The following is a 21,956-nucleotide window of genomic DNA, read 5'->3' as shown; positions in this document are numbered from 1 at the left end:
CCTGTTTTATACAGCTACGTTTTTAACGATAATTTTGATCAAACGTGCGTACCAAGACTCTTTACTAAGTTGTTGGACTATAGATACTTTGAATACTAGTCGTCAAATGGTTACACTGAACGTCAATAGGTAACGTGTTTCGTCACAAGCCATCAACAATGTTATAACAGGTTGCATCACCGGCGACTGACGTGCGTTGCTCCCGTGCATCTCAATAGCGATCTAAACTCTATGCGCTGTGAGCCGCGCGTGTTGTGACACCACTTTCGTTACAAGGTCGGGACCCGAGTGAATACTTGTTTGGCTCCGTGAGTATGTCCGCATTAGTGTTTATTCTATATTCGGTTATGAGTTATCCATACTTAGATAATTTCATTGATAATTGTCTTTGCACATTATCTATCTAACGAGAACGATTACTTGCTATGTAGAGCTACAAAAGGACATGATTTTATAGGGTTATTTCGGAAAATACCTTGGTCAATACATATACAATGGAAAGTGTTTTTCTAAGAACAAATGGTCATTATCACTTAAATTTCACTAAAGAGTTCATTCGAGAACCTTCTGTCAATACTGCCACAGAACTAAATGACCCCACAGATAATTACTTAATTGAAGCGGATTCCTTCAATTAATTTAATCGTGCTTGTAATATTAAGTCAAATGCCTAGTGTTTGTGCGGTGAGGTCTCACACAAGGCACTGTGCATATTATAATATCCTTTATTACGATTTCTCCTCAAAATGAAAGTTCTCGTATATTAGGTATTTGTATGAAGCGTGTGTTTCAAGGCTCCACTTTCACTTACGTTTATGTTATTATGACACGATCGAGATTAATGTGACGATATGTTATATGTAAAGGTCACGAGTGTAACGGGATTGTATTTAATGAGGTATTGTTCATGGTAAATAGGTAGGTACTTAAACCAATGAATATTTTGAATCTCTCTTACTAAGTCTCTCCTTTACTGTTTCCAATTTAAGCGTCTCCTTAATATTATTATGTGACATATTATTTTTCTAAGCGTTTATTTACTAGTTATATTGTCATGCGCGCCTTCTCTTTCGGGCTAGTTTATTCTAAGTTTGAATTAAAATTGATTATATTCGAATTGGACCTGTCCTGCTTCCAGTAAGACTGTAGAGACACGTAGATTTTTACACAATCATTAACAAAAATAAAAGAATTACTAGATTATCAATGTTTGACATTCATTACGAATAGCAATCCTGCATTGAAGTTCATCCCGCAAGATAAGTTTGTGGACTTAAGTCCCAAAAATATTGGGTGAATGTCTCGCAAAGCTTTTTCGTATGTCCCGGGAAGTTGTAATAAAACGATCAATATAAACAAAACATTATAATAACAGTTCGTACATGTCTATGTCTAATAAATATCGTTATAAAATGTTGTATAATCGTGTGTACCAGCTTTTTACTTCCTTCCAACATTTTTATGTCATTAGAACGACCATAAAGAAGTTTTATTTTACCTTATTTAATTATTTACAAATATTTTAATAGCTGATTATATTTTTTTATTATATTTGTTTGGACTTCTGATTTGTCAATGTGAAAAATCTCTTTTATAATTCCAGTCATATATTTCTACTTAAAACAACATAAATCTATAATGATAGTTATATTTTAACACTTACTACTTTACAATAATTCATTCGAAAGCTGTTCTTTACAATCTATTCATACAATAAATGTACTAAATTATTTTTGGTGAATGGTAGAAGATGTACCACAGCCTAACTTAAATTACGAGAGATTACACCAGAACCTTTAAATAATAATAGGAAAACAGCAATACTGCAAGTTTAAAACTGAAACATTAAAGATTTAGGAAGACTATAAATTCGTTGCAAAATAATCATAATATTACTGAAATTTTATTCCCCTTAAACCCTATAAGCACCCATTTTATTATCTTTAATATTTAAACTATAATTATATTCTTAAAACTACATCAAAAGACGGTCCTAAAGCTATTGGTAAAATCATCAAAATTTATCACAACCGTTTCATTCTTTGGATTTTGCCAACACCTTGCAACTATCACAGCAATTGATATCTTCGGGAGACTACTCCATGTTTGAAGATCACGGGTCTGATGTGTCTAGTGCGGAGTTTCTTTGGGTCTATGGTCGCGTACGCCGGAGGGGGACCACTAAGATGTAAGGGGTCTGAATCCTCGTACATGATGGGGGCGGTAGGTGTCACCGTCGACCTTGCACTAGACCCCCCTTGGTTGCTAACAGGCAAGGCATAAGTACTCGGCTGCTTAAAGGAACGGTTGCTCGGAAGGTTCCTAATTTGACTCTGTTTATTTGGAGGTTTCAAATGTTTTGTAGGTACTTTGTGACTAGTGTTCATGTACTGGACATCTTTTGATGTGAGTTTAAGGTTCTGGGTGTGGTCTATCACCATGGTTGGGTAGTTAGATGGTGAGGGACCAGCTAGATTGTTGTATATGGGTATGCCTATAGTGTTCAAAGGGTCTGAAGTTTGGAAATTTTGATGAGTATTTACAGGTGTTTCTTGTTTGGTTCTTGAAGAAGCTGTGTTCTCCAGCTCTCTGTCCTGAGCTACTTCACCAGGTAAATCTTGGTCTCTATTCATAAGACTCTCTATAATCGAAGAAGTGACTCCCGAAAGAGCTTCTCCGGTATTATTTCTGTTTCTCCTGGCTAGTTCCTGTCCTACTGAGCGTAGTAGGCCGTACTCCTGCGTGTTGTGCCCTGGTGGTTGTTCCGGCAACCCGCGGGTCAGAAGTACACGGTGAGGTTCATGTGGTCGCCGACCGAGTGGTTGGTGGCGTCCGTCACCTCCTCCCCACTACCCTGCAACGGTACCTCTGTTGTAGCCTTAAAGGACTGCTTGGTTGTCACCACAGTGGGGTTAGTACGCAGAGTGAAAATTAACGCTAATAGTGTCAGGGTCTATAGATCAGATTTAGACAGAAGAAAAGCATTTAAGAAAGTTTTAGTCAAAACTGAATTATGTAGATTACAATATTAGTTCGGTATGCATACTTTATGCGTGTTAACGTTTAAGCTAGACATTTTATACTATTAGTAGGGAATAGATAAGTAATGAAACAAAAACTACATTTTGGTCAATTACATAGAAGAATATCATTATTGTTACATTATCACTTTCATGAAACGTCTCTCAATTCTATTAAGTACTTAAATTAACATCATCGTCATTTCGGAGCACCTTAAAATTGAGTGACGTTTTACATTTTACCTGTAAAATAAACGTGATACAATCTCGTATAGCGATCGTGTACCTTGTGTTGGTCATGTGCGGCGTCGTCCCAGCTGAGCTTCTTGACGCGCGCCGGGATGGTGGCGCTGGGCCACGCCACCCCCGACCTGCCCGCCTCGCGGCCACACAGGTGGTCCGACATCAGCGACACGCCCCCCGCGCCCCCCGGGGGGACGCCGGTCGCTGAGGGGGACAGTGTGGGCGCTAGGGGCGCTACTTTGCTGCGGGGGAAGCGTTGGGATTGACGGTTTGTTGCCGCTGCTGACAAAGTACGGTTATTTGTTGATGGTGCTGATATAACTCTGTCAAGTATATTTTTTATACTAGTTTTTTATTCAAAGTTGGGTCGTAATTAAAACTTTTCATTACCCTTGTAAAATACGATTAAAGAACTATGCATTCATAGTAGGTTTAGGTTTAGAATAGTAAATTCCAAAGCGCAAAAATGAACTGAAAAAAATATATTTACGAGTAAATCTCACCAGTATGATGATGCGCGTTATGTTGCGCATCATGCTGTAGATCCAAACTCGAAGTAGAATTAGCGAGTATAGTGCTGGCACCGGCACTGACACTCAGCAGAGACCCGGCACTGCCTGACGTGCGCAGTGTGCCGGCGCCGATAGCCGCGCCACTAGCGCCGGTCGCGCCGATAGTGCCAGACACGCCGGTAGCAGGTATTGCAGCAGTTGTGGTGACTGCAGGTGTGGGCGGGACAGATGGCGCTGGTGTGGGCAGAGGCTTCTCGTGTGACACGTAGCCCGAACTTTGTTTAGATCTGCGACGACTGAAATTTTGATAATCGGTTTTTTTTCAGGGTGTGGATTGGTTTGTGATGTTTTTGTTATTGGATGGGTTGTTACTGAGAATGGTTTTGTGTTTGTGGTTAGTAGCGCATGATAGTATTACCTATTGTTTGATAAAAGCTAAGAGCTGTGATAGCTGAGGCACGGTTTTAGGTACACATAATAACAATTTCACATTAATACAGTAATGTATGTATACTGCTACTCACACTCGGTATATGTACAGCAGCAGCGCGCACACGAGCACGGCGAGCGCCGCCAGCGCGCCCGCGAACATCAGCAGCACCACCGCGCCCGCGCCGCTGCCGTCCGCCGCCGCGCCGCCACCTGCCGCTTGTAGGAGCCGCTCGCTCACGTGCACTGTTACTGGCACTGATGTCTGACGACAATATTAAATAACGATTATTTTGGAAACCGTTGGCCAACTAAGTTACTAGGTCTACAACCATTTATAAATCTAAATCACTATAAGTTTGAACTTCTTAGAAAATGTGTTGAATGAAAAATAATGAGATAACTTAAACCACAAATCAGAAGAAACGACCGAGAAGACAATAAAAAAGCTTTAAATCAGTCTTTAATCGTGATTACCATTCAACTCTCTATCCACAAAGCACCATTTGACAACAAAACATTATTATACCTGTCTAGGCGGAGCACCAGAATCAATGGCAGTAGCAACGACGTGTAGCACAGACGAGTTCAACATGCGTAGTGCGCCTGAACGTAGGAACATCTCCCCTGATGAATTCACATACAACATCCTGAAATATAAAATGATTGGCTTATTAACAAAATAATATAAGATATGAAAGGTACGCTACGATACTAAACGCCTATTAAAATTATCATAGCAACGCACGTAGCAAAATTTTATTCACATACATAAAATACGCCGTTTTACCATAAAGGTAGGCAATTTTTTTCAAATAAAAGAGTATCTAACATATAACTGTTCGTTTCAAGCGCTCCCATGATAACCAGAGAACGAGCCTCAAAAACTGGGATTAGATTAAAAGTCTTGAGTACGCCTAACAATAAAGATAAAGACCTTAAGAAAATATCTTGTGCTATGTGTCGGTAGTCACAATGCTATACTCACTCGGCGCCGGATCCCCTCAGAGTGAGGGTGACGGAGTCCTGCTTGTCTCCGTCAAAGACATCGAGCTTACCGACGGGCAGCAGCTCCGTGTCGTCGGCGCTGTCGTCCTCCACGCGGAACTCGTACTGCGGGTACTTGAAGCGCGGCTCCCACTCGTTCACGTTCACCACCGAGATGTTCACTGATGCTGTGTCGTTCTACAACATATTATAAGCAGAAGGATATTAATATGAATCGAGTTGAAGACTTTTTGCTTTTTCACAGATGCAACAATGTTAAAAGAATTATGATGTGGCTATCGAGATCTTTACAAAGTATTTAAATGATTAGATTACCAGCTGGTGGATAACGATTGCAGCAGGACTTCGGCAGTCCCTGACTACAACCCCATAACAACCTGTGTGTCAATGAAGCTGTATCTCCACTGGCAATAGCGTTGAAAGCTACACGCCCTTATCGCTACTCCTTTTACAAAACTCAAAATTATGGACCATTTTCACAACAATTTTCCACCACTTGCTTCGAAGTTTTTTGTACGGAAATTAAGATTTTATAACATGCTTAGTACTGACCGTGATGCCATCAGTAAGCATGACCTGGTAGTGGTAGGAGTCGTTGGTCTCGTAGTCGAGCGCGCGGCGCAGCACCACCTCGCCCGCGCTGTTGATCGCGAACTTGTCCAGGAACGACCGGTCCGACACGTAGAACTGCAGGTTGTTCTACACACCGAATATAATGTTAGTACTTAGACTTCCTCAGACCAGTCTAGTCAGAAGTCATGTAGACCACAATCCCGTGCTAAACAAAGTCCGCCTTAATTGATGATCGATTAAATTTGGATACAAAGTTCTAGCAGCCTAATGAAAGTTATTCTTTACAAAAATATGACTTGACCCAAAAGTAACCAAGAATACGCCCAGTCTCGAATAAGTCTTGTCTCATGGTAAGTGCAGTTTATATAAACGTTGAATAATTAATTACACTAAAAACATAAATATAATTTGTGTAACACGGCTTTCTACGTCTAATGATGAAGTACTCTACTTCAAATGAAAGTTACCTGTTGCGCAGACGCAGGTGGTACAGTATGTAGCGTGAGCACGACGTGTCCGGGCGCCGCCGCCTCGCTCACCGCCGCGCTGAACATCTTGCGCCGAAACCTCACGCCTCCACCAGAGCTACTGCCGATACTACTGCTGGTACTACTGCCGGTAGACGAGCGACGGATGGATAGGGTTGCTAGTGCGTAGCGGTCCGAGTTGTCTACTTGTGTCGCCTGGGAAATGCAAAATGGCATGACAGATATTTTTAAAAGATCATAGTCAAGTTGTCAATATTTCCGCACAGGGCGTATTTGTAGGTAATAACTAATTGTCCGTAGTATAGTATTCTGTGTATTCGTCAGTTAATCCTAAGGTAATAGGCTATAGGCTTTCAACCCTCAGTGTCTACAATAAAACTATAAGTTGATTTTTTATTTTTTTAAAACGAGGTCAACCTTCTGCAATTGAATTTTACTTATTTGCAAAAACAGCCGTATCTACGGGTACTAGCGTTGTGAGCTCATGTTAATATGGTCAGGTACCTTAATAACAACAGTGACGGGCTGGTTGAGCTCCTGCAGCAGCAGCTGCGTGGCGGCCACCTGCCCCGTGTCCTTGTCGACGAGCAGCAGGCGCGCGTTGTCGCCCGTCGCCGAGTACTGCAGCGGCGCGTTGATGCCCGCGTCCTGGTCCACTGCCGAGATTGGACCCGGGGATGTGGGGAGTAGAGTGCCCTGGAATATATCAAAATGTCATGTGTTTCTCAACTCTTATATTGGATGTCATGGTAATCTTGATTGAATGTCCTTTCATCTATGAATACTGTCAGGTGAAACCTTAAGTACTGATCACCACACTAATAAACTTCTTGAAATCAAACGTCATACTGACAATGAAATATGGTAAGTATAGCAAATTCTTCTTCATTCAACAGACACAAGGATCTCATGAAAAGTTGACTTAAATTACCTTAAGATTATTTAAATTTCCAAAGAACATAAAGTGTTATTACCTCTCTAGCATCATCAGGCAGCACCGCAGTATAATGTTCGTGACTGAACTTGGGGTTCTGGTCGTCAGCGTCGAGCACGAGCACGTGCAGCGTGGTGTCGTTGTGCAGCGGGGGCGAGCCCGCGTCCTGCGCCCGCAGCGTCACCGTGAAGTTGTTCAGGGTCTCGTAGTCCAGCGGCTTCTTGATGATCAGCACGCTGTCCAACTCGTTCGGGAAGCCTAAGTACTCCTGCAAAAATACCAATTTAGTTAATATAAGAGGTGGATTAAATCACAAGTCAAAGAAAATAATTGAGGTCGTTTGTTAGTAAAGTCTATTGGAGACAGCCAAACATAAGAGCGCTTGCTTCAGTCGTTGAAGGAGCACGAAAAAGAAAAAATGTAAACTAATAAAGAGATGGTACTTAATAAATAAATGTTTATAGCCATACATTAGACGGATGATGATTTTAAATCAACCTTCAGTTTAATATCTACTTACGCTATGTGGTCCCGGTAGTACTGAGTAATGTATAGTAGCATGTGGCCCCGGCTGGTCCGCGTCCGTGGCCCTCGCTCCCACCGCCACCCGGGTCCCGACCGCGGTGAGCTCCGACAGCCGGACCCTGTAGGGCGCGCCCTGCCATACCGGCGCGTTGTCGTTCACGTCCCACACGCGGATCGATACTGGGATTATGAAGCTCTGGAGAGAGAAGAACACAGGATAATATTTAAAAGTTTGTTATTAAGTTTAGTATTATGAAACAATTAAGGGTCATGGAAGGAAACCAATTTATGGTATTGTTATTAAACATGTTTACGTTAACATGAGTTTAGCATTTTTACAGCCTTTTATAAAATTGACATAGTTCGATACTTGTAGAAAGAAAATGTTAATGGTCATCTAAAGTTCTTTCGTAAACTTTTCAAACAGCGTGAGTCAAAGAGCAATAGGAATTATGGCTACCATTCCTTTTAGAAAGTACCCTATATTATTACGCTTGTATAATATCTCACCGGATCAGTAGTCCGCCTCCTATCACATCGTACATTGACGTAAACATTGGAAGGTCCCCTCTTCTCCTCGCGGTCGAGCGCGCGCAGGAGCGTCAGGTTCTTGGTGCCGGGCAGGATGCCCACCGCCGCGCCCTTCTCCTGCAGCCGCAGGGTGATGTCGCCCTGCTCCTCGCCTGGGTCGCCATTTACACTTAGAGTGCCTGGAAGTACATTAATGGCAATTTTATTGAATGATGGATACTGTTGGATTGTTTTTGTATTTTTCCTAAGCACGTAGAGTCATTCGGGGTAACTGTTCGCAGTGGGTAAGTGAGCGCAGGGCCTATATCTCTGATCGGGGTGAGGGGGCGCGGGTGACTGTTTTGGTCAATCGTAGCTGCAAGTGACGTGAACTAGTCGCGACATGTCAGTGCGCCGCACCACTCTTTGTTTTTTATTTATTCGCAAAAAACTGTTTTAGGCCATTTGATTGTGTCTTTCTTATTGTTTGGAAAACATTCTGACACGCAAGATTGTAAAGCAAGACCAGGAAAGTCATGTTTTTTTAATTAAATGGTTATTGTTGTTGAAATTTGTAAGCGTGATATAAAGTTATATTCATTACTTTGGACTCAGCGGTTCTTATATTCAATTTTGGGGCCTGCGGGAAAGTGTGCGCGGGTAAGTGGGCGCACGCGCACACTTGCCCGGATTCTTATAGATAATAATAAATTTATATAATTTTAGTACCAAATAAACTCTTATTTACTTATTTGTTTTAGTGTAGCGCCATGCTTCGAAATTATATTAGAAAAAAACCTGAAATTGCGACTGTTAAAACAAATCGCTAAAGCAAAAGCTCTAATTGAACAGGGTAAAAGTAAAGCAATTGGTATAAGCGAGTTATGTCTTCGCAAAAGACTTAAATTAAACGTAGTTGCATCTTCAATAGGTCGGTTTAAGCCAGAAACAGTACAAATTATTTCATTTGATTATTTATTTTTTTCTATTTATACCTAGAATGTTCAAGTAGTTTTGTTGGTTTTGTGTTTGGATTTTCTGAGAAGGAGATGTTTGGTTCTGGTTAATTTTCATTAAATTTACTTCAAAGGCTAGATAATCTTGGTGAAATAATTTAATTAATATCATTAATTTCGGTCAGAATTAACCAATGCGTTCACGTGCCCCAAGTGCGTCTATTTACCCCATAGCTGTGCGCACACTTACCCACAACACGGGTCAAGTGATCGCATTCCGACTTTCAGTTGTTTTTGTCTGTTTGAATGAAAACTTATATACTTACGGATTTGGTTTGTCTTCCAAATTGTAGTCTAATAAATGTTTATTTTGATATGTTACTTTTATTTTACTGATTATACTGTTCTAATTCACAATGTGGTCCCAAAGGATAAAGTGCGCACACTTGACCCGAATGACTCTATACTGTGTTGACTGTGGAAGATAATAAGAAATAATAAGTATTTTGTGAAGGTTTAGGGCGTAAATAGTTAAATATTTTCAGGTTTGGTAAAAAAAAAATATAGAAAAATTCCAGACCCTAATATTGATAGTTTAGTCTAGAATTTAAAACAATGCTCTGTGGAATTCGAATCTTGTTCGGAAGCGGAAAAAAATCAGTATCTTCTTCGAGCCTAAAATAGTTATGAAAGGTCAAATATCTGACTTCCGTGCTTTTGTCTCGATCATACATTTTTCTACCGACATAAGGCAAATACATCATTTCCTGTTTAAATATTTGTGCTATTTAAAATTCCACTTTTTCCTGCCAATCTCGTTCTTTGTAATAATAATTTGCCAATGTTGAAGAGCTCACCGATAGTACTTCCGACGGGAGTATCCTCGCTGATGAAGAAGCTCTCGACGGCTCCACCGTTCATCAAGTAGCACCGACTGTCCTGGATGGCTGCAACACGAACGTAATCACTCAACACACTGCACTAGGAAGTAAATGTAAAGCTGGGTACTCAATCACTTATATAGACAGGTAATTTGTTATTACTGATGTACATATATATTGGTGGTATTTGGGTATATGTTCTAAAGGTGATTGTACGCTAGGGGAGCGAGCCGAGCACAGATTTGTGTAGTGTGAACTTTCTTAAAGCCACGAACGAGCGCAGTTCTATAGTGAAGTATAGTCTAACTCCTTAATATAGAGCCCTGTTAAAATTGAGAATTTAAAACATCAGTGACTTCATGCAGCTGATGGTGGCCTGTTTAAAACAGCTACATGATTTAAGTAATACACTAAATGAATAATCATAATTGCCATAAGTGCTCGTCTCCTCTAGCGTAGAATTACTTTCAGGCATAGAATTCAAGACCTTGTTGAGTACCCAGCTTATTGTTCTAGGCTGTTTCGAGATTACCTCCGAGCCTACTCCCATCGCTGTCAAAGTGCGCTGCATGAACAGAAATCACACCGTGGTCAGGCAATATTCACAATACATTTACAAAATGTGCTACATCACCATATACGTCTCTACTTGAAACTACTTGAAACTACGTTCACGTGAAATAAAAATATATTCAAGCAGAACAAAATCAAAACCGGCCTAGTTAAAAACAATATAACCGTGTTTGTGGAGTGTACTGCTAACAAATTGATACAAAAATTAAAAAACTATGTATGTAACATACTATAGAATTGTATATTATGTAAAACAAATAATATCTAATATCTCTCAAGGAAAACTACAAGTTTTAGTGTAATCTTATCACGATTTATTCAACGTTTTCACGCAAAGTTATATGAATGAGTAGTTTTTATACACTGATTTGGTCTATGCGCATTTTGTCTGTATAATTCACTAGTGAGAAATACATCCGTGGTTGCAAATCATATTTACCTCTTTTTTATTAGGTGAACTATGATACTAATTATACCTAATTAAATACAGAAGTACATAAGAAACAGAAACTGGGACAACTTTATGATGATGAGTCATTAACCTTTCTGAAGTAAATAGAATGTATTGGGTTATATTCAAATTTACCTCATATATGAAGTCACAGCCCAATAATCTCATTAAACAATACCCTACAAAATCATGACCTTACTAGAACATACCTGACAATATCAACCTCATATCAGCGTCAACATCAAAAGAACGTCAATAGAAACACAATAGTAACAATGTAGGACAACTCCTCATCGGCCCAGCTATCAGTGTAATGTGTTTAAATCGGGTCACTCCATCACTACTCCACTTATCTATCGAGGACGGGGGGTGGCCGCCATTTCCTTAAACGTTCACCCCTCATTCATAGATTACCTACCGACGGTTATGCAAATAGCTCCTGCCTTGTTAGGATGTTAAACTTTTAGCTCTAGATTGGTTATAGGGACGTTTGTTGTAACATAGGTAGTTAGACAATTACCGGTCAATGGTTAGCGTGCGTAGATAATTAAGCCTTGGTTCCTCGCTTCATCTTGATTTCAAATTTAAATGAGAACAACGAAAGTTTAATACCATTTTTACATGTTAACTTGGTTTCATCTGATAAATAGATAGGTAATTCAAAAATTGATTACTTTATCTTCTAAAACCGCATTGAAATGTTAAAGTCTGCCCTAAACTCCTCCTTGAACCTACAATAAAATTACAGTGGTTCGGGGTAAACGGATACTGCAACATTGTAGGTACTAAGTCATAATTCAAATAACAATCTTCACGTTAAATTGACTGACAGCGAAACATACTGTCTTATACTGATTTGTAGTATCCTTAAAATTACAATAATTAACACAATTACGCGGTAGTATTAAATGGAAGCGGTAGGAAGCTGTTGTTGGTTGCGTTAACTTGCGCTGTATCCTTCCACGCGCGTGTCATACTGTGCGAGTGTTCAACAGTTCTATTATGTTTGGAGAAAAAAGCGATGGAACAAAAAGAATAGAAGAGGTGCCGCGCGGCGGACCGTGAACCGTGAACTTAGGGATGCATACATTTTTTCCCGACAACAATATCGTATTACAGTCATGAAAATACGAAAGGATACACAAAAAATTACGTAACTGCATTCACACAGGCCGTACTTCGAGTTTGTATTGTTGGCAATGTCGGGTATGGACCACTATACCAACATACATACATTAAATCAGGCTTTTTTCCGATAAGGGTAGGTGGAGACCAGAGAACGCCACTTGGTACCCTCAACGTTCCTTACTTCATTCGCAATTATATCCATACATCTTGTCATACATGAAATAAAAGAAAATTAACTTCTCAGTCTTAACAGCGTGTACTCTATTTCTGTTAGACTTAAATAATCAAAACATTCAAGTTTTTGATAGCAACATAAAACGGTCAATAACCAGAGTCAGCAAGTCAAAAGATTGCATTATTTGGCAACAGCATAGCTCAAACACTGATTGGACATCCCTGTCTGAACTTTGTCTGCTATAGGTGTGTGTGAGTCATTATGCACCACCGCGCCACTCGCCAGCACGATGCACGGTCACAATCATATCAACTAGATCATACCGTATTCTTCATACTTTTAATCACTGTATATGCATATTGGAGAAGATAAGCTAATCAGATATAACAGTACTGGTGGATTGAGAACAATATGATACTGAACATTGTGGGGTTAGACTATGAGACTATGTATCTACATAGTTTTATAAATACAAGCAGTTAATACAAGGTTTGCTCCTAACTCAACGGTGGACTCAAGGTTTAATTTCCCTCTCGTTACGGGAAGAGACCCTTGCTTAGCAGTTCATTCAATAAATCTTTGCACATCTTAATAAGTAGCTTTCGGTTCTTTTCCATCTTAGTCATACGGAAGCAGCCGCGATTTTATGATGACTAATAATAAAGATTTCTCATACATATTATCTCCAGTTCAAGTAAAGTGCCTTAGTAGGGCACCTCATACGAATTACGTATTATAATTTAAATGGATACAAGTAGGTAGCCACTTTCATTATACAGTTAAAATAGCGTAAATATTAGCATAGTTATTTTGATGGTAGTAGCTCTAGTGGCGTGGTAGCGTGGTAGCGTCACTCACAAGTGTGGGGAGGTGCACACTAGGTATACTAACAAACGTTTTGAAATTATTACAATCGTTTACGTCACCTTACAGCTACACAGCCAACCGTGACCTCACATTCAAGTGCCACTTGAATATTTTGATGGAATATGTACTTCGAAATTAAACAAAAAAATAGTTTTACAGCAGCTGAATATGTTTAAAAAATGCTAGGCAACATTTATTCTAAGACGATACCACATGTGATACTTTAGGAAGAAGAGGGCTTACTTATTTCGTCTGTAGATCCTTCTCACGGTGCTTTCGAAAACATACACACATATTACCCAGTAATGTAACCTAACTAGTACTTACTATAGCGTTGTCGAAAGTAATAAAACATCTCATAACAGAAGATTACATTATCCGAGGGTCAAAAAGGTAAATGGCAAGAAATCGTCCAAATTATCGACCTCTAAGAGAAAATTGCCATCGTTTCTCTAAAATTAACCTCAAGGTTGAGTTCGCTTTCCCTAGATCATCATCGCTGATGGTTTCCGTAACCTATCACGAGCGTGACCATAGACCACACGCTAACCTGCGCCTGCGCACCACTGTACTTAGTGTAATTTGAAAAGTTATAACCACTTAAGCACATGTAATGTGTCAGTTACCGTATTTCCATGTAGGAGAGAAGAGAATACGTTTGCTTTTTTGACCTGCTAGCGTTTACTTACATCGAAACCATAAGCAGACGCAATCTTGTAAGATTGAGCTACTTTCAATTAACCTATCGCTGTCGCTTGATGCTGTTTTCATTAGATGACAGGCATAGGAGACTCATCTTGACTAAACTAGATTCAGGCATCCATCAAAGTTGCTAACGGCTCGAGCTAGTTTTTAATAACGGTTCGACCAATACCAAGATATCAAGCATCTGCTATGTGATTTGCAGCTCTACATAACTTTGATAACTTTTTCATTACATCCAGCATCTCTAGATCAAAAGGAACATCAAATCATTTATTAAGTTTGGTTAATTTACCGCCCTAAACTCCTCAAGATAAGTGGTCACCTTAACAATAAACCACTTATGGCGGCCAGGCGTCAGTTTCATCACAAACGCCCAGTGAAAGTGACTCGAAAGCGAGCAACTGACTACGAAACGATTTTAATTTGTTCATAAAATTTTTATATATGTATTACGTTTGCAAATAATTTAAGGGTGAAGTGCTTCTTGCATAATCTGTTTAGCGAATGTTCGTAAAACAACTTGCTCAGTGTGAAGTGACGAAAATAGCATTACACAATGTTGAATTAATTGTTGTTTTTGTTTCATTCAGTGATTCTTTCGTACTTAAAAAAATTGAAGATGGTCTAAGGGTAGGCTAGGTATAGGATTTATGTGCCTTTATAAAACAGGTACCGCAGGGTTTTCGTTTCAAAGAAAATATAAACAAATCTATACATTTTCATTTACATATCTTATGAAAGCTTTTCATTATGTATCTCTATTTAAATAAACAACGAAAAACTCTTTCACCTACATTTCTAATTCCGGAAAAGTTGCAAAACGTCCTGCATGATTTAATAAGCCCCTGCGCTATACAAGTTACAGGAAAACATATTTTCTTCCTTTTATTTTTATTGTTGGTCACGCAATGGTGGTGTGGTGTGGGGTCGATGCCCTGGCGCCGTGTGGAGTGTGGAGTGTGCCAGTACTTGCAAGTGTTCGCGAATTCCTCTTACATCACAGTACAATGGGGTGGTAGATATTGCTGCTGTGTCTATTGTTCGTGCGAAGTCATGCGTTGTGAGCTTGTTGTGATCTATGATTTGGAATTTAAACAAAAAATTGCAATAAATATAGCTTGGTTGTAGTGCTGACTGACTCTATGTAAAAAGCCGTTCTGCAAAGTAAACATCTAAGGACATTACAAACATAGGTGCTCTCTCTTGTAAAGTCTAAGGTCTACAGAACAAAAGTGCATTGTCTACGAATAATGCCATCAAATCAGGTGGTCTACTGGTATACATAGGTCGGTAACTACGGTGTACGTGTCCCAGTGGCGACTCACCGCGGGACTTGATGGAGAGAGCTATGGCGGCGACGGTGGGCGGCGCGGGCGCAGGGCTCGCCTCGCCCTCGCCCGGACCCACGCGCCATGACAACCGCCCTGGATATACAGCGTGGTATGTTAGCTCGTAGAGGAGTAGAATTCCAGCAGCAGACTTCTTTATATTTGTATGGTTGAAGGCTTTTAGTGTATGTTTATAATGTAGTTGGTTAGACCTTAAGAGTCAACTTCAGACTCGCTTAAAGTTTAATAATGAAGTGATAGAACATTTTCCTTAACGCTACTTACGCTAAATAATAATAAAACAATGCTCTTATAGTATGATTTATAAGTTGGCCATTTTATCACGAAATAATATTACGCGTTAGTGTTGAAAATCTGTCGTCCTGTAATACAATTCGAATAACTTCCCACGCTATTAAAATAAACAGATTAGAACAAAAATAGTTGTGCATAGTAAAGTTAATGAAACGTTTTCATGGCAGGTGCGCAGAGACAAGTGGGCCACCGGAAGGCGTCTCGCAATAAATCCCCCGGCCACTTCCGCCGCAGCCTGGCAGCACGGCAACACGCCGGCAACAAGGCAACACTAGCGGCAATATGGCGCAGGTTCATAGTCACCGATGTGGGGCGGACTGACCGCGCGCCCTCTATTCTACACTTTCGTTTTCATTGGACCGAACACTGAGAGTCTTTCCGAAAATTGTATTCACCCGAGTAACGGTCAGATAACATTGGTGTTTTTAGGAACATTATTTGTAACATTCTTAGAGGAAACGTGTTTTCAGCAGTAGAGTACTGCTGAAAATATGTCAGAACAGACCATAGAAGAACGCTTTAGACATTAAGTATCTACCTTACAATATTTCTTTCTCTGCTAAAACACGCGATAAAGAATTTCTTAAAATCTTCTATAAGTCTTTGGTAAAGTACAAAAAATCGCGTGAAAAGCGTTTCCATAAAATTGGTCTAAAGAAATTAATGTTCACCCTAGAGCGTTAAGATTGGTTCCAGTGATCGGTTTCCCGGCGTGCAGTGCAAGTGAGGGTTTTAAATATTAATATTGCACTCTCAGTAATTGCACGTGATGGTGTCATTAGCTCGTAATCGTGCAACACACGCGAGCGTGTTGCTGTTCAACAATCACTCCACATTCATCAACAAGACGCCATGTGTGAAAGAAATTATGAAAAATTGTTTACTTTTTGCAAGAAACGTATTTGTAAGTCGAACGGTAATAGTTCGATAGCAAATGACCTGAGTGAGGATTGAAAAGTTGCATGCTTTTGAGTGATTTCTTTGCCAACATGATGCCAATTCCCTGAGTTCGGGAGCCAGAATGGTAATACAGATTTACTCGTATAAACCATCTTTTACAATTGTTGTACCCTATATCTAGTGTCTACTGTCTATACTTTGTGTTTAGCGGTCCGTGACACAGAAATTATGCCAAAGTATAAGTTATTTTCAAAACTAAAAGTAACAAGAAACAGCTCCCACTGCACCAACTTTCTGCAAGTTCAATGCACTAACTCCATAATTATTTACGAAGACTTAATCTCATTGCATCGAGCGAAAGCTTTTCACTAAAGAGTAGTCAGTTTCCAATAATTTCAAGGACAATTTATTCTTTAAACAACGGTTACGTGCGGGGGAAAGGCGGACGCGATCTCCAACAGATGGCTATCTCTCGAATTACAAGATGGTTTCCGATCTGATTCGTCATCGCCATTACCACATTACGCAGCTTATTACAAGATAATGGATAAAACGTTTCGTTTTTTATCTTTACTTTCATCGCGATACGCGTTTTATCATCGTGTATTTCATTAATTCAGTGTCATTAACACTCTTGTTTTTAAGACGGCTCCGGCACTTGAAATAGAAAATGCAAAGAGCCTGTATAGAAAATAAATACTTATAGAAAACTTATGTGCAGATAGTCCATACATATCAGAAAGAGATAGATTATTTTGTGATAGATACTTGTAAGTTTGGATCGCACCACAAGCGCTGCCTCCGGATTTCCACTCAATATATGTATGTAATGCGCGATTATTTTTCCCAGTGCACTTTTTTTAAGTACATCTCAAGTTTATGTTTAAACTCATTACATAACAAGAGAGTTGATCAGTTAATCTTTACTTTCATCCGGCGATAAGTAGTAATAAGTACATAACACGTAGTAATTTGAGATGCAATTCAGTCATTAACACTTCACGTAACAGACGGACACAATTATTGAAAATTCACATCCTTATTTTTATTATTTTAAGTGAATGTGTCTTCTTAAAGGTTATTGTAGAAAGTGGAATGTACGCGCCAAGTAACTTCAAACGTCGGAATATAGCAGCAAGCCACTACCAAAAAGGGGAAACATAATAATAAAAGACGTAGGAAATGAATGACGCCGTGAAGTTTCGTCTCCAATACCAACACACCTCTCTTCTCACTTCACTTCTCTCTTGCTCTACTTTTTTATTTCTTCCGTCTTCGCATCGGTCTGCTGCTATATTCCGATACACAAAGTTATCGGGCGTGTATTGTGTGTGGTGATTGTATGGCGGTGGTCGTCTTGTGTGCGTGGCCAAGTGTGGTGGCGCGGAATCACGCTTGAAGGAGCACGACCCCTCGCGGACAACGTCCTACCGTCCTGCTGCTACTTGTCACATGAATTTGTACCTGTTCCATTATTATTTGGATTCGTAAAGCTTGTAGCGTTGAAATGTTCTTGAATGTTCCTAAAAAGTACATGAAGACTTTTTCATACCTATTTTACACACACATTTCCATCTCATCATATTCTCAAAGTTATTTTAGAAATTCGCTTAGGTTTTCATCTAATTTTAATTTTCAACTTTATACTCTGAAACAGATTAGACAGAGAGGTGGCCAGTTCAACTCTTGTAACTGGTTCCCATTGAATGAAGATTGACCGAGCTTACAATCATCAACAATTTATTTGCTGAACTTTGTTACGCTTTGTATTGTGAAGGTTTAAATATGCTATTACAACTACAATAGGCTGTTAACTTAAAAATGTATCGAGCACAATAGTAGGCAAATATCAATGGATATCTTTTAACCTTTAACCTTTGTATGAGATTACAACTCATTTCACGTAACATTATACCCCTATAATACCAGACAAGTTCATTATAAATACAAAATGAATAATTTGACACCCTTTTATCGCACAAAAAAGCTATTACAAAAAATTCTCCGCTCTATATTTGACTTATAATAGTCAATTAAGTACAAATAGGCGTGACTCGTACAAAACAAACAGTCTATTTTGTTTCTAAGCCATGAAATACCATGAATACAATATGGATATTCTTGAAGAGAGAGTGTGACGGTGTGACGCCGGCGCACTGTTTCTTGCGTAACACTAACATCGATGCAAATTCAAATTAGAACAGATTACCAAATTAATTTTGACATCAGTGTTGCTCGGGCAAAATCAATTATGGATTACGATACTCAGAAATATTTGGCGTTTACTTAACTTTGAATAGTTAGTACATAATGGGCGGGTTATACATAACTTGTATAAATGGAGTTCCTGAGGATGTTATATCCTAACACTTGAGTTGAATGCACAGTAATTATTACACGAACCGATTTCTTCCATTTTTTTACTACTGTCTTCAATATAAATGATTCAACGTGTTGTGGAAAGTCCTTGAAGATTTATTTATTAAGTGATTTTAATGCACGTTACTTTCCTTTTTTGCTTCTGTGTAAAAATTAGTTGTAAAGATCTATCGCTACATGTGATGTAAGGAATTTGACTTCAACACATCTTCAACATAAGTAATTTTACATCACGTGAAATCTGGAGAATGACAGTTTTGTTATGTTGTCATATTTATATTTATGCTTAAACGAATATAAAGGATGCTTAATTATGTACAAGGCTTAACTTCGCAAAAAAAATACGCATTACACGCAAGTTGTTATTTTAAGCTACAAAACATCTCGAATTTTCCTCATTATATTTAGGATATCCTGAACAGAAGATGTAAACATTATGTTCGTACAACCTCGAGGAGTAATTTGCGGGCATTAATTCAAAATGTTTAAGAAACAAAAGGAAGAGTATCGCTGGATTAATAACGACGGTTGGAAGAACAATGAATATCCGACAGCTCGGGTGATTGTGTGTTGTACGACTATTATTTCGATTCACCATTGCTTAGTACCTCCACTACCTGGTGGTACTTATGTTCAATGTCTAGTGTTAGATAAACAAAACGGGTAGCATTGAAGGTCCGGTGGTATTGAAATTTGGCAGGAAGAAGAAGTACTGAAGTACAGATGTAAGTACTAAATTATGTATACGTTTTTATGCGGGACTCCTCTTAAGTACAAGAAGTCAATATGATTACGGCCCAACACGAGAGGGGTGCCGTTCCAAAGAGGTCAGGTAATTTTGATTTTTTATGCAATACTGACGCTAATTTTGTTGTTCAAGGATGCCTATATCTATGGCTCTGTCTGAACGATCGTAGAATAGTTAAATGCGGGCCTACGGTCTCGACCAAAACGTTCCATCTTTTGCTAATGTTATGCAAAAGTAATACAGCAAAATTAAATATAGAACAATGTAGTAATAGAAGCGAGTATGCTGCATACAGAGTTCATGTTTAAAAAGTTGAAGTGAACAGTGTTGTGCAAACTTCACATGAATCACGTCACTATCGCGAATATCCGTCGTATTAGTATGTAGAACAAGTTGCTCCAATTTTTCACCGGCCATTATATCCATAGTTCATTCGTTCGCGTGTTCACTACAGTCTACAAGTAACTTGAAGTAACGCGATAATCTCCACGTCGTTTAATTTTTAAGTGTTTGCCTTAAGTTCGTGTCGACAACGACTGTGTGAAACAAGAAACAGGAAGGAGCGATTGTAAATAGTGAGGTTTACAGGTTCATAGGCCTCGATGTATTACCTACTAAAGTACTTATGCTCTACAGTTTTTTTTACGGGTAATTTAAAACTTCACGTTTAATCATAAACTGATTTAATTCACGAGACGGTATTTGAAAACAGAACTATCAAGAACTGGCTTTTTAGCGGCTGAAAAACTGACTGAAACTCTTAATGCGTGCAAAATTGTTAAAATCTAATTATTTTTGTTATTAAATAAAATATGTGAAATATGTGTGTTTTCTTGAAGAAAGAAGCTCATTATTAAGTGTGAAATTTCGTTTAATTCTACAAAACAGTGCGCAACAGATTTCCTGTTAAGAAATTTAATTTTGAATGACGAATATTGATATCTGGGTCACCATTTATTTTACCCACTAAACCAACATTATCGTCTACTTATTACTGAAATTACCGCGTAACGAACTGTTCATTATTTATTGCATTTCACCGAAATTCAAGCATAAAATGAGTTGCAATACTTCCTGTGTGGTGGGTGGTGGTGACCGTTACCTCACCGAGACGGCAATGGAACGACAAGACCGGGAGGAAGTCGCCTGCACAATGGACAGCGAGACTGATCGGACGATAGCCCACTACACTGATGGAGCAATACTAGTTTGTAATACATTGCGATCTGTGTTGATCTTTTGATAATATCTATATGTGGCTAAGGTTGTTTCACACTGACTAAACATATTTTGAAGCTGCTCTGTGACCTAATTTCAGACTGCACTGGATGCACTTTCAATGCGGACAACATTGGTTGTGTTGCTAGCTCATTTTACTTACCTTTTGCCACATATGTACCTGACAAATTATCGAGATTTAAAAAAATGCAAACTAGGAACCTGTACGGCCACTGACCTAGTTACTCTGCTAGGAACTCGATATTCCATTTAAAATCCAGCTTAATTCTTAAGGCACTCGCTATACCAACAAATGAACCAATACTATAATTAATTACAAATGTAATACCAGGTTTTGGTTCTAATTGGCCCCACCCACTGATTAACTAAGTAAATCGATGGAACAATTATATAGTGTTGGCTCACCGCGCGGGCAGGAACCCCGCTACCGGCCAGTTTCTGTAACTGTCATACCGAACTAATTGTGATTGCCGTAATAATACTGCTGTTTGTTGGTAATTATGATTATTACACGTTACTTCAATATTGTTAGTCTGTTTCATTTTGTGAAGATGGAACCAGGTGTTTGTTAAAAAGTTAGGTGCTCTCTCTCTCTCTTCCTGGCTATTCGTCTCGTATGGTGGTGCGGTAAGCCTTCCTTACACTCTCCCTTCACTTCGTCCTATCTTTGCAGTCATCTGCTACAACATGGACATGAAATTGTGTAAAGTATATGCAACTTGTAATAAAATAAAATAAAGAGTTATAAAAGGCAATGATTTAGGCAGATTTTTATTGATAACCTTCTCATGAAAAAGCCTATGTTAAACGCTTATAGTTTCACTACAGGGAAAGACCTTCAATAAGCAACCTATTGCTATTTTATTTACTGAACAAACTAGCCATTGTCCAGAGCCATTGTAAACAAAATCCTTTAAAAATCGCAAAACGGACATCAACACGCAGCTTTTTTATTCAATATCAGATATCATAAGAAACTTTTACAAGAATCAATCGCTCTATTTACTAACAGTTAATTATCTGAATCGATTTAATAAGTGTTGCGTGCACCGTGCCCACAATCTCCACG

General features: G+C 39.0%; 1 protein-coding gene across 5 annotated transcripts in view; it reads right to left on the bottom strand.

Annotated features, from left to right (window-relative positions):
* Nucleotides 1-1,352: 1,352 nt before the first annotated feature.
* The window catches only part of Cad96Cb (protocadherin Fat 4-like Cad96Ca), a 32,082-nt gene continuing 11,478 nt past the window's right edge, over nucleotides 1,353-21,956 (bottom strand). The window contains exons 3-16 of one of the 5 annotated variants that reach the window (XM_076123519.1): nucleotides 15,304-15,402; nucleotides 10,056-10,145; nucleotides 8,243-8,442; nucleotides 7,728-7,928; nucleotides 7,248-7,475; nucleotides 6,778-6,969; nucleotides 6,253-6,468; nucleotides 5,765-5,911; nucleotides 5,193-5,389; nucleotides 4,734-4,854; nucleotides 4,300-4,469; nucleotides 3,767-4,071; nucleotides 3,307-3,545; nucleotides 1,353-2,849 (exon numbers count right to left, since the gene is read on the bottom strand). In XM_076123519.1, the coding sequence (XP_075979634.1) occupies nucleotides 2,070-2,849; nucleotides 3,307-3,545; nucleotides 3,767-4,071; nucleotides 4,300-4,469; nucleotides 4,734-4,854; nucleotides 5,193-5,389; nucleotides 5,765-5,911; nucleotides 6,253-6,468; nucleotides 6,778-6,969; nucleotides 7,248-7,475; nucleotides 7,728-7,928; nucleotides 8,243-8,442; nucleotides 10,056-10,145; nucleotides 15,304-15,402 (3,185 nt within the window). In that variant the 3' untranslated portion in view covers nucleotides 1,353-2,069. Of the gene's footprint in view, nucleotides 2,855-3,306; nucleotides 3,546-3,766; nucleotides 4,072-4,299; nucleotides 4,470-4,733; nucleotides 4,855-5,192; nucleotides 5,390-5,764; nucleotides 5,912-6,252; nucleotides 6,469-6,777; nucleotides 6,970-7,247; nucleotides 7,476-7,727; nucleotides 7,929-8,242; nucleotides 8,443-10,055; nucleotides 10,146-15,303; nucleotides 15,403-21,956 lie in introns of all 5 variants that reach the window. The other 4 variants (XM_076123528.1, XM_076123536.1, XM_076123558.1 and 1 more) reach the window with 4 other exon arrangements.

This window comes from Anticarsia gemmatalis, chromosome 2 (assembly GCF_050436995.1).
Source record: "Anticarsia gemmatalis isolate Benzon Research Colony breed Stoneville strain chromosome 2, ilAntGemm2 primary, whole genome shotgun sequence".
Classification (NCBI taxonomy): domain Eukaryota; kingdom Metazoa; phylum Arthropoda; class Insecta; order Lepidoptera; family Erebidae; genus Anticarsia; species Anticarsia gemmatalis.
The sequence above is the reverse complement of the archived record's forward strand: the minus strand, read 5'-3'. Positions and strand labels throughout refer to the sequence as shown.